The sequence below is a fragment of the Penicillium subrubescens genome, assembly GCF_028828155.1.
Source record: "Penicillium subrubescens strain IBT 31985 chromosome Unknown utg000001l_segment0_segment0, whole genome shotgun sequence".
Taxonomy (NCBI): Eukaryota; Fungi; Ascomycota; class Eurotiomycetes; order Eurotiales; family Aspergillaceae; genus Penicillium; species Penicillium subrubescens.
Window position 1 is genome coordinate 606,534 of NW_026643151.1, and position 13,157 is coordinate 619,690.

The window sequence follows — 13,157 nt, forward strand, 5'->3', positions numbered from 1 at the left end:
TCCGGATAATAATTGAACATGTGCTGTGAAGAGCCTATCGTGGGTCCTTAGAACTGTATCTTCTTCGGCTTTCTTTAAATCGCGATCTGTCATCACAGTCGGAGTCGGGTAATCGAGCTCTGACAAGTCAGTGTTCATTCTGGTGGATAGTGCCATTTTGTGTTCACCTACCAATTGCAAAGGAAGAAAAGCCCAAAAGCCCGAAGTATCCGCAGACAAAATATGTATCTGACCAGTCTCCCGCATACGAATACCTACGCAAACATCCGCATCACACTTCTTGCTATGTTCAGACGCCTTTTTTATCATGTTTGTCTTGCGACGGTATTGTCTCTGACGAATCAATTTTCTTGGTAGAGGGTTTATTGGATCGGGCTCTTTCCAAAGCAGCCATTGGAAATTGATGTCTTGCTATTTGAGGTTCTTGAATAGAACAGCACTTGTCCGATGGGGGGCTGAGACTGGTGTTTTTAAAGCCGTTTGAAAGGAGAAACGCGATGAATACAGGTCCTAAAATCCAATTCCGAAAAGCTAAATATTGAAACCTTCGATACAGAAAGAAAGATATTGTTTTCTTCATAAAAAGACACCGTGGTCTATGTTGATTCACGTTATAAAGACAAAAATGGCATGTTAACCGCCATCGTAAAACTGCCGTCACTATATAGGTCACTAGCTTATTTTCACAACGGGGGTGGGCAAAAAAATCTTTTTGAACAAATCGGTGAAATAGTTGAATCAATATTCCAAGGGTTTTCCGTTATTGCACTAATCGAATAACGCTGCGCAAGCTCCTAGACTGTAAATCACGAGCGTTCGCGAACAGTCGTCGTCACTCCCCAGGGCGAATGCAGAAATCATTTAAACCTTTCATTATTGACCAGGCTTTTGATTTCAAGCTATAGTTCATATTCTTAACCGGCGGCCACCCAGAAGAATTGTACACATAATAGGCGACGTTGTCCTTGGTCAATACGATACCGCAGTAAATGGAATGGATTGACTGTACGGACGCCGAGAATCAATGAAAGAGAGTGTTTAGGCATTGATCCCGACTTACGGAAGTTACAAGTCCTGAAATCCGACCAAGAGAAGCTGAATATACGAGCCTTCGATACGAAAAGAAGGACGTTATTTTCTCGAAAAAAAGAGCGTGGTCTTGTGTCGATTTACGTTATAAAGACAAGATTTAGCACATTACTGTAACCGTCCTAGGTAGGACACGACGCTACACAGAATGTCAGAGAGACTAGGTAGGCAGCGTTGATTAATACCCTATTACTGTGGCCTTTAATACAGTATTACAGTAATTACCTTTACTTTGTTTGCCTAAAGATCGCTTTCGCTATGTGGTCTGCGTGCCTTTCTTAGAGCTGAGCCTGTAGGGGGCCATCCAAGAAGCACGGAGAAAGACGCTATACTTAGAAAGCATATATCATCAAGGATGTAGATATCAGGGTTGGACAATCGCCGATTCAGAATGACGGGAAGGGAGGTCCCTTAGTTTCGTTATCTGATCTCTTGATCCATATATAACATCCCTAAGTGGTACATACGCGTCAAACTACCTCAAGATCTCGGTCCGTTACTAGCTTTGGGGTTGGATAATATGAATTCTGGAGGCATTAGTGGACTTTCCAAGATAACATTAGCGACGTACTAGCTGAGAGCCAAGAAAGGCCCAAAATCCCGAGCCGCAGCTCAGCATAGATCGTACGGTAGAGGAATGTCTTGCCAGTACCGGCAGGGCCTTGTAGATACCACGCAGCAGGCCGACCGCCAAGCACAGTGGATACCACGGCGGAAAGGATGGTCTGTTGATCATCGTTGAGCTGATCCCGTAAGTCCGCGGCCGTAGTGGCTAGGCGATCTAATAGCATGTTATGCAGACCCTTACGGGATGATGGCTGGAAGGCAGACCAATCAGCTTCCGGGGATAGCATGTAATAATCCGCTAATGTCTTAGTTTGCGCCGCTAGCAGTCGGCCGATCAGAAATAGGCCAAAGTTAAGATACTGTTCTCTGGTAGAAGTGGCAGGTAGCTCTCTGCCAGCTTCCGTGTAGGATTCCAACTGACGGGGCAGGTCATCGCATAGGTGCACTTGAAACTCATCCCAGAGTGCCGGTGGGTCCATAACATCACTATGCACGACAGCAACACAGAACTCATTTCTTAGAGATTTGCCAGATGCGAAAGTCACAGCCTCCGTGAATGTGGCCCACCAGTGGTTGTCATCCTCTAGCAGCCTAAGCCTCTTGCAGGCGTTCTGGAATGTCCGCTCTGGTGATCCAGGGCGTACGGTTCTTAGGTCCTCAAAGCTTACAGCATTATGCCGGACCGTTAATAGCAGCCGCAGATAGAAGCGCTCGCCGTCACGGGATCCACATAGTACATCCTACCGATAACAGTTCCATTTTTCCGTGGCTGCCACGACCTCTGGGACCGGTCCCAGACACAGTGCCGCAGCATATCCTGATATAGATACATCGGGCGGCCCTCCCGGCGGGCAACAGTATTGTAGTCAAAGTAGGCCATCAATGGACTGCCCGTGATATCCATCCGGCGCCGAATATCATCAACTTCAGCACCGGCCGGAAAGCGTACTGGCTGCTGACCTAGGAGATGGACTGGGAGTGCCTGCACAGGTAGGAATTCCTCATGGACTCGGTATCCCAGCAGACGCCAGACAGCCCCAGGTCTCTCTCGGTTTCATGTATATAGCCGCTTTCCAGAGCTTCCCTTCACCGGCTTTATCCAAGAACTGCTTCCAATACGCCGCCTTAACTTTCTGGATCGTTCGAGTCCATGCACGTCGTTTTTGTTGCATCTCTTGGAAGAGAGCCACCGAACGTGTATAGTCTCGTCCGAGCTCCGCACAACTCTCTTGCCACTTCCGGCGTAAGCGATTAACCTCAGTCTGCTGGATTTTGAGATCTGGCGTGAATCAGCGTTTAGAGTATGGTGTTGGTCGTAGGTCAGGTGTGTGTTTGTCCACTGCCGCTGCGGTCGCTTCCGTGAGCTTATCAACCATCTCATCCAGCGCTGGTCTCGTTTTGATCTCCTTCTATAGGCCCACCCGCAGGAGCACTTCGGTCCCAATCTTGCCCCAATCCGCTCGTTCGTACGCTTTCTTCGCTCTGGCGGTAGGTTTGCGCTGGGCTCTTAGGCTCCATTCCGAGTATGTGGCACGGTGGTCCGAACCATAGTTATCGTGGTACAGATGACATTTGATAAGCAGATCTGGCCGGTTCGTTACAGTCTGATCAATGGTGGAGATTTTCCCTAGGTCGCTAAGAGACCAGAATGTTGCTGTTCCTCAGGGGAGACAGCCGTGTAGGCCATTAGCCTGGAAGAAGTTTGTTGCAGTTCGAGAGGAACCTTAATTGTTCTCATTTCAGAGGGATACAGGGAGGCCATATATACACCATGAAGTCCAAGTTGATTGGAAATCAACTTGGAACTTCGTATAGCTAGTGCAGGAATTATTTCCGATGTTGCGGCTTCATTCCTGAGCAGCTACAGCCTCATATCACAACATTCCCCCTCAGGATTGCCTTGCTGGCGAGGCGATACTGAATACATACACACGGTCAGGCCTCGGTAAAACCACTCAAACCTTCGAAGAGGAGAAATAGTGGAAAGAGCGCTATCGCATTTACACATTCTCTATAAAGCTTTCGTGTCAATTCCCAAGAGCGTGCAAAACTTCATGAACGGAGAGGGACCCAGAGGCTTGGTGAGCCCATCGGCTGCTTGTTCTTCGGTTGGAACGTATTCGAGACAAATTTCCTCTTTATTCAGAACTGCTCTCTGATAGTAGGATTTCACGTTGAAATGCTTCGTCCGTTTGTGAAACTCAGGGTCGCGAGAGAGAGCAACGGCAGATTGATTGTCAGCCATGATGTTGGTCACTGGTGATCGAAATAGGTAGGTTTCCGCCAGAAATGTGCGGAGCCATTGCAGGTGAAGGATAGCATTGTATTGGCCAATGTACTCGGCGTGAGTCGTGGACGTCGCCACTTCCCCCTGTCTTTTGGATGACCAGGAAACTGGTGCTCCCGCAAGTTTGAACACATAGCCAGACGTGGAGTATGCACCATCAGTGACGACGGAACCTCCAAAGTCGGCATCGGTGTATCCAATCAACTGCCCGCTGCGGTATGTGATGCGATAGAATCGCGTGGCCTTGACATAGCGTAGCAGTCTCTGCAGTGCAGCCTGATGATGCGACTGCGGTCGGGATGTGAAGCGACTCAACGTCCCAAGCGCAAACGCGATGTCAGGGCGCGTACCGACCATATGATATATCAGTGACCCGATTGCGGTCCCGAACCGGGCCTTCGTATCTTCATCCAGGTCGCTCCCGTCGGGAACGCTATTCAAAAGAGCTTTTGGAGCCATCGGTGTAGACTTCGGTTGACAGATCTCCATGCAAAAGTCGGAAAGGACCTTTTGGATGTATTGGTGTTGGTGAATCGAAATCGATCCGTCCATATGGAAGTCGAATTGAATTCCAAGGAATGAACGCGGCGTTCCCAGATCGTTCAGTTTGAACTTCGATTCCAAGGCCCTTTGAAGTTGCTGGATCTCGGCGTCGGCCGCGGCTGCGACCAGAAAATCGTCGACGTACACGCAGACGACACAGTTAGGCTTATAGAAAACACAATTGTCGGACTGGGCCATAGTGAAGCCGTAAGCCACCAGGACACGGTGGACGCATTGGTACCAAATCCATGGTGCCTGCTTCAGTCCGTACAAGGAGCGTCGAAGGCGGCAAACGTATCCGTCTTCCTCGAAGCCCTCTGCCAACTCCATATAGATTGACGAGTCGACATCACCGTGGAGAAAGGCAGTGACGGCATCGAATTGGTGGAGTTTCCATCCACGCAGCACCGCACTCGCAACGATGCTGCTGACCGAACCCATTCGGGACACGGCCGCGAAGGTTTCGTGATAGTCAATTCCATATTTCTGTCGGTAGCCTTTGATGACCAGTCGCGCTTTCCGAATTCCATTTGCCTTCGTCTTGAATACCCACTTGCAGCCAATAATCCGATCCCCATGGGGAACTTCATTTCGTGGAACCTTCTCCCATGTGCCATGCTCGAGAAGCGAAGAGTATTCTTTCTGGATCGCGGCCCACCATTCCAGCTGATTCGGTCCCGACACGGCTTCGTGGAAGGTCAGGGGATCAACGTCTTTGGTGGCGGTTGCATTCAATGTCCCTGTCGCATACACCTTGCCTAGCGACTCCAAGAGACGCCTGGAGGGTCTTCGTCTTCGGCCAAATAAGGAGTAGCCTAGGTCCTGTGTGGATTGTGTCTCATGAGGGATTGGATTGACTGGTGAGGGGATATCAATTGGTTCAGATTCAGACGGCACGTTATCAACTAGCCCACAAGGAGCGTTCTCTAGTTTGTCAGGAGGCGGAAGTGGCGTAGGTAGCGCGCCAGATGGAGGCAGCATCAGTTCAGGAGAGACAAGTGATGGAGGAGCATTGTCCGGGAGGTCGTTGCCTGTTTCCCCCTCGATGAGAGGCGCCACTGGGGTCCTTTCATCGAACTCGACATCACGGGAAAAGACTGTCCTTCCAGAGTGTACCTCGTACAGGTTGTATTGATTGGGTTCGCAGTAACCGAGCAGTCCGGCACTCCGACGATCGTGGTCCGAGTTTCGCCCGATGCTCTTTGGGGATCAATACCCATGCGCGGGAGCCGATCCGTCGCAGGTGCAGCAGCTTGGGTGGCTTCCCGTAGATGACTTCGTACGGTGTCTTCTTGTGGAGGATTGATGCTGGCGCCCACAGCTTCAGATAGACTACCGTGTCTAAGAGCTCGGTCCACCAGGAAGGAGGAAGCTTCGCATCGGACAGGAGCGTGTTGATCCGCTCCCGGATAGTGCGGTTCGTGCGCTCGGCCAGCCCATTCTGCCCTTTGAAATATGGCGGCGAGGTATCAAACTCAACTCCCTGGGATTCGAGGTGTGTTCTGATAGGCAAGTATTCTCTTCCATTGTCGGTGAGGAACCGTTTAATCTAAGCGCCGAACTGTCGGTGCACCCAGGCCTCAAATTGTCGAAACTTCTGCAGCGCTTCGTGTTTCCATCTCATGGTATAGGCCCACGAGCCGCGCGAATAATCGTCAGTAAATGTGATCACGTACCTGGAGCCATCTTTGGCGACGGGCATTTCCATGAGGTCTGAATGGATCATTTCGAAGATTCGCGACGAGTGCAGACGTGGCCGTCTTGCACGGGAGTTTCTCTTCTGATGCTGCTTACCCGACATGCACGCTGGACACTGCGGCGTTGCCAGCAGCTCGCTCTGCGTTAGCGGTCGGTACGGAGTACCAGTCTGACGGAGGACCACCCTTAAGTCACCCCGGTTCAGATGTCCCATCCGAGCGTGCCACAGCGCTTCAGTGGCCTGGTCCACTCCTGTGCTCGCATCTTCTTCGAGTATCTGAGCTTCACCACCGAGTTCAGAGGTGGCCGCCGCGCCTTGCGCACCACTTGACTCTAGACGGTCGTCGACGTCCATGTCCACCGCCTGCGGTTCCAGGGAATCTGCATGGACACAGTCCGTCGGCGCCCTCGCCAGTTGGACTCGTTCTCGGGATATTTGGCTCACATAGCACCGCAGGATGAACAGATCCTCCTCCGCATGGTAGGCTGTCCCCACTGTTCGTCCTCGGCGTTGCACAAAGACGTTCTGCGGGTGTGCCACCACCGAATAGCGGTCTCGTAGTAATTTCGGCACGCTGATCAGGTTCATACCGATACGCGGCGCGAAATACACGTTCTTTAACACCAGGGGATGGTTGAACTTCCCCCGGAGTGTGAGCTTCACCGTGCCAATCCCTTCGGCTTCCACTGGATCGCCCGCCGTGTCCAGCATCTCTCGGTGGGGCCGCAGGTTAATAAAGCAACTCCGGTCCCAACAGATGTGGCTAGTGGCGGCTGAGTCCAGGATCCACCGCGGGGACGGTGCGTGGGTATAAAGGGTCGTCACCCTCGCCCTCACGATATTAATCCGCGGTCTGGGCGAACAGCTCGCAGAACGTGGCCAGCTCTATGCGCCGGTACCGTTCTTCCAGTTCATTCCACAGGTCGCGGGACGTCTCGAGTCCCGCGACGTGCACACTGATATGCGGAGACAGGTACCGGAAAATAGTGTGGTAGGCCTCAGCCTCACGACGCGACCATTCACGGTGGCGTTCGAAGGCTTGGACCTCCACTTCGAGGCGGGCTTCGATGGCTCGCTGCCTCACCAAGTTACGGAATCCCTGTGTACCTTAAGGTGGCAGTATGTATACACTGCAAGTGGCGGTGTGCCAAGTCATTGTTGATCCCCCGTTGATTATGAATTGCAAACCCAACAGCGCAGGGGGAGGTTGACATGCTCACACGATGTATAGACATGCAATGCTGGAGGTAATGTCATCCAGGCGCCATTCAGGTAATAACTTATTGATACAAACCTTGACCCCAACGATCCGATGCAATGATATCTTATCCTGGTGCCTGGGGAAACAGGCACGCTCCTAACTCGAGGCTTCTGATTGGTCAGTCCCGTTAGTCTGTTTAATCGTGTTCTCAACCATCGGTAGTTACAATCTACACTCCTAGAAGGTATCCAGAATGGAGAAATGGCCAAGAAACCAGAGATTCAACAAACGGAAGTATATAAGATTCGACTAGTAGCCAGTACATGTGATGTATTTCAATAGCGATAGGAGGCTCAACAGAGAGTTAAGTTTGAAAGGCAATGGGAGATAACCATGCCGGGACAGTTGGAAGCCTACCTAACCTCCCTTATTAGGAAAAAATGCGAATAAGCGCCCAAGATAAAATGCATAAATAAGTGTGTGACATCGAAAGTGGTCTATGAAAATGTAAAATACGATATTGCGTGGGTAGCACCGAATGGTCACCTCTGCACACTCAGTTTGTCATGTTCCAGGAGAAGCCGTGGCTAGGTCTTTTGCTCTAAGGGTCACTTCCATGCGACTTATTTTCTACAGAATTTCATGTAGACATGGACTTCTTCAATGATTTTTTTTCATCCTCCTTTGAGACGGACTGAGAGTACATCCTCTGGATCGCTCAGATCATCACAAGGATGGGGCGAAGACATTGCAACAAAAGTCAACTTTTCCAACTGACCTGTGAGAATGGATATTGAGTCCGGCTTGATACCTTATCTCTCCGAATTTGGAATGCAGATTCTGTTGGGTCCATCAGATGCTAGTCATTATTTCCAACGGCGCTAACTAGTTAACTGAGGTTCCAGCGTCGCAGATGACTAATAATAGTGGTTTGGAACTGATTGGACAAGAGAAGCTGAAATAGAGCTTGAAGACGTGCCTGCCTAGACAAGGATGCAGTGCATGCTTAGAGAGGCCGTTGTTTTGCTTAAATGACTGGTATCTGTGCCTCCATAGTAGGAGGTGCCGCAGCAGTATAATGGATGGCACAGATACCAGGCGGATTGCATTTTGGTACTGCGTGTCAACGGGGATATGGCATGCCTAGGGCATGAAGCGAGGCTGAATTTTCGTGATCGAAGCCCAACACCGCACCATAAAAGGCATGGAAAGCAGACCCCGACAAGCTGTCATCCTCAGAGACATTTCTTTTCCTCGAGTTATATTCTTCTATTTGAGTTGTTGAAATTCTGCCATCTCTTTGTTCCAAATTTCTCGTGGCTCACCTCCATCGGGTTTGTTTGGCCATCTAGCGAAAGATGTCTGACTTTATTTTCCATTCTGCCCAGCGCATCAGAGAGGTGGAGGAGATCATAGGGTACGAATTCAAGGACAAAATTCTTCTGGATCGGGCACTCCAAGCTGCAGGATTCGGCCTGCTGCGTGAGGGTAACAAACCTTTGGCGCTCATCGGTGACGCCACTCTCAAGCTCATTATACGGATGATGGGCTACGAGACTAATGCCTCCATCGGTGAGATTTCTTAAGATTATACATGGAAGGCTGTCTGTACTAACTCTAACTCAAAAAGGCCGTACAACCCAGTTACATGATACTTGGGCTGCCAACGAAAACCTTTGGCAGATTGGCTTTGCCAAAAGACTCGATACCTTCATTCACCTTAATCCCTCATCCCGCGGGGTGGTGCAAGACAGGCTGATGGCCACCACCATGGAGGCTATACTCGGAGCTGTCTATTTGGATGGTCAGAAAGATATTGCGGCCGTTCTGCGGGTAGTCCTTTATCTGGGCCTGACAGACGATGCATAGGAAAATGACTCAGATGCGTACCAAGCATGTCGCATTCCGATCAAGTCCTTTTACCATTGCTAATAATCATGGCAGGTCTACACCCACTAGAGAGGTATTTGGATACCCTTGCAGTGATAGTTTCTGGCACATGCCCTGGTAAAGAGGCTCTTTAGAGTCTTTCGAGGCGGATACGTCGTACCAGTTGTCCGTCTGGCGGGGTTAGATGACTTCTCTATGATGGAATCTGGCAGTTACTTTGGTTGAAATGGCGGATATCTCTCGGGTCGGTCTCTGGCTTGTGTCAAATAGGAGGGCTTTTGAGCCCGTTGACGCTAGCGAGCCACTTGGTGCCTGGCTCGCCAGCATGATCGGACTCGACAGTTCTCATGTTAGACACAGGTTATGGATTGATACATAGATGCTTCTTCTGTGCTTTTTTTGATATTACTTAGCTAGTTCCCTTCCTTTAATCAGTACTATCACCCAGTATAGTAGTGAAGACCTCAATACTGTTGATAGTAGTATCACTGTCTCCTTCCACGCAAATTTAGTAGAAGATACTGACGCTGATGGTGATTCTAATTGCTGTGATGCATATATATAGATTCGTCAGTAGACCTACTGGGTAATGCATCAAAGTATATCTTCGCTGATAAAGAGTGTCAAAATGGCATATACGCGATCTAGTAGACTAGGTCTAGCCCGTGGAGGTAGGTAGCGATCGTGGGCAAACCAATTCAGATTGTAGTCCTAAGTCAGATAATAAAACGCAATTCCAGCAGAGCTGTGTAACTCTGTGCGGTCGCTGCTCCGCTTTAAATCAGCTGTGTTTCCGTCGAATGAGAAACACACGCTCATAGGTTGAAAATCAGGTTCTCTGGTCGGAACTCCAGCATCGACTAAATTTCTGATTCTTCGAATTAACACAAGAATGCACATTCAAAGCTGACAGCTTCGGACCTCATGATTAAAGTATCCCAGCTGTCGGAGTTACAAAAGGAAAGTGGAAAGACGTGATTCCACCCTGATGCAGGATATGATCATTGATCATTGGGATAGGTGTTTCAATGAGTAGCTACAATCGCCAAAATAATGCCTACCGAGGCGGCACGCAAACGAGCCCAGAGAGAACAAGAATTACCGAAAGAGGCATCAGCCAGCCATACCAGGTGGTTACGGCCGTAGAGCCTATGGCGTCAACCACACCCGCTCGGTTGTTTTATCCAGCCCAGGACGTGTATGATTTAAAGACCTTGGACCCCTCGAATAGCGCATCAGACAAGCCTGCATAAGCGAAGGTCGCGCGGCTTATTATTAGCTAGACCGAGTCAGCCTTTAAGACCCATCGGTTAGTCTAACTACGGCCACGGACGTGTACGAATCATAATCTCCTTATAGATGTCGTCTTACTCGGCACTTTCTATCAGGATTGCTGGTGGCATGCCCATGGAGGTGACGGGGAGATTGATAGGGCAGAGCGAGATCCTTTCATAAGGAGGTATGGAACGCCCGGTCGGGTCAAGCGGAACCTACAATATTGGGGGGGGGGGGTTTCTATGACTTTAGAGTTGCCCAAGCACTCACGGTCTTGGCGGTACCAACTATCCAGCAGCCAACTATAAATCCCGTTAACGTTATCTGGGACTGTGATTGGTCCAGCAACAAGCGTAAATTTGCCATGTTGAGCAAGCAAGATCTGGATCGCCGCTAGCAACCAGTGAACCACCCGTACTTAGCTACTAGTAGCTAGCGAACCACAGATGTCATGCGGGGAACCACCAATGCTTGGACTGCTCTTGCCCAAGGAGCGCTGCAGGGCTGAATCTCACCGCGCTCCTTGAGACCTCCAGACATCAATGCAAAATTGCCGATAGGCTAGGGATGCTTCAAGGGTGATATTTTGTGTCCTACCGGTTCTTGATTTTCTCGATATCCTGGGGTTCTCCTCCGTATCGCTGACTCTTTGACTATGTCACTTTCAGCTACGGCTGACTCTTGTTCCAATGAGCAAAATGTAGATAGGTAGTGACTAGCTATATAAAGGCATAAGCACATCCCTCGTGGCACACCTGCAATTAGGACTTCTGGTAAACCTCAAATCCACTACCACAACTAATCAATTTGACCACCCATCCAGCCTCCTCGAAATGTCACTCCCCACCACCCCAACATTCATGACCTCTTACGTCACCGGATGGGAAGAAGCTCGCGTACACCCAGCACTAGCCTGGCTGGAAAAAATTACAAAAACCTTTGACACCCGCGAATCCTGGTCCCACCCCTGGTCTGACTGGCACACAGACGATTACACCTTCATCGCGCCCAACGGCACCGTCACGACCGGTGGGGAGCCAGCCGTCACAGCCACGCAAGACGATTATCGCCGTTTTACGGAGTTTATCCATGAGCCGGTTTGGGCTTGCGTGTACCAGGGAGACGATGGGGCGTGGCATATTGTTGCGGAGGCGGCGGTGTTTGCGAATCTGCCGGGAGAGAGCAGGGAGAAGAAGTTCAAGGATCGGGACGGGAAGATATGGGATGCGAAAGTTGGCGGGATGTTTCGGTTTGAGTATGTGAGTGTTGAGGGGGCGGTGCATGATGGTTTGAAGATGAGGAAGTTGACTTGTTTTTGTGATACGGCGCCGATGGCAGTGGAGATGTTGAAGAGGGGGTTGATGAAGCCGGAGGATTTGATGAAATAGGTTATTAGGGGTGGTCATTGGTTTTTCTTGTCTCCTCTTTTCTTTTTCTTTGAATGGCTTAATTACTCCGGTGGGATTAAAGGAGTGGCGCATGTCGAGGAAATAACATGTAGTAGCTTTTCGGAAGTCTTTCTGAGGGTTCATGGAATTTTTACGTTGGCACAGTACAAAATTCAATATGAAATGTCCCTTGATTGATTGTCTCCAGACTGCACACCTGATGCGAAAGGGATTGTTTGGGTTCTGATTTGTGTCATTGACCTCTAAAGGCCCAGCTAGCGCCAGGCCGTAGTGAAGTAGCTGCATAGATAGAAGCGAGTGCATGTTCAAAAGCCGAGATCACCGCGTTCGTCCAGCAGATACAGATCAAGGATGAAATAATAGCGCCCCAGATGAACACAACGCCTCGCCAATGATATAAGTCATGGCCAAGGGAAAGAAGAGAAATTCTCGCCTCACAGCCACCTTCTGGCGTCTGCTTCCTACGATGAGGCCCTCCGGCGCTGGTACCCGGCTACAGGAGCTTTTGATCCGGGGCAACGAATTCATCAATCGCCTAAAATTTGGCGGGAATGATTCATATCTCACTAACTTAGGTTCTTGTCAGATTTCAGACAACGTGCATAAAACCAGTGTGTGCACTGAGATCATAGTTCACAGGAAAAGTAGATCGTGCGATCTAATCATAGATCCAGGAATGTGGAAGAGAGACTAAACACGAGAGAGCGAAGAGCGGCAGTATTAGACAGAAAGGTTGAGCAGTGGCAGATCAACGCAGTACGGTCAGGTAGGCCTGTGACTCATGAATATGAAATATGTCAAACCTATCATATTTGAACTAGGAAAACAGGCAGCACCTATAACTCGAGGTACATAGCAGAATGTCACAAGGAAAGATCAAGAATATCCGAGATAATGAAGGGGGCATACGAGAGTGCTACGAAAGCCGTTACTTTTCCATAATGATACGATTGTCGCCGATCGGCATTAGCTGATATGCACTTTATTGCATGTGTACCCGATAGCTGATCGAGGGTGCATGTGCTTGGTGCGGGGAATATTACCCACACATGTTAACAGTTGTCTAAATATTCAATTGAGGCATGACAGCCAAACTTCTAATTCACATCATTTGGATCCGGAGATCCTTATGAAATAGAGCATTGGATATTATTAAAGGGCAAAAAGTACTATGGCTTCCTTTCGAGTCCCGGCCTT

General features: G+C 49.6%; 2 protein-coding genes across 2 annotated transcripts; both read left to right on the plus strand.

Moving 5' to 3' along the window:
- Window positions 1-8,744: 8,744 nt before the first annotated feature.
- Window positions 8,745-9,255, plus strand: N7473_000165 (uncharacterized protein; the record flags this gene model as incomplete). Its single annotated transcript, XM_057146105.1, has 2 exons — window positions 8,745-8,958; window positions 9,017-9,255. 2 exons carry the CDS (start codon window positions 8,745-8,747, stop codon window positions 9,253-9,255), a joined length of 453 nt encoding a protein of 150 aa, XP_057013991.1.
- Window positions 9,256-11,384: 2,129 nt separating this feature from the next.
- N7473_000166 (uncharacterized protein) lies at window positions 11,385-11,939 on the plus strand (the record flags this gene model as incomplete). The annotated part of the gene is made up of 1 exon (XM_057146106.1): window positions 11,385-11,939. The coding sequence occupies one exon, from the start codon at window positions 11,385-11,387 to the stop codon at window positions 11,937-11,939; it is 555 nt and encodes a 184-aa protein (XP_057013992.1).
- Between the last annotated feature and the right edge of the window lie 1,218 nt (window positions 11,940-13,157).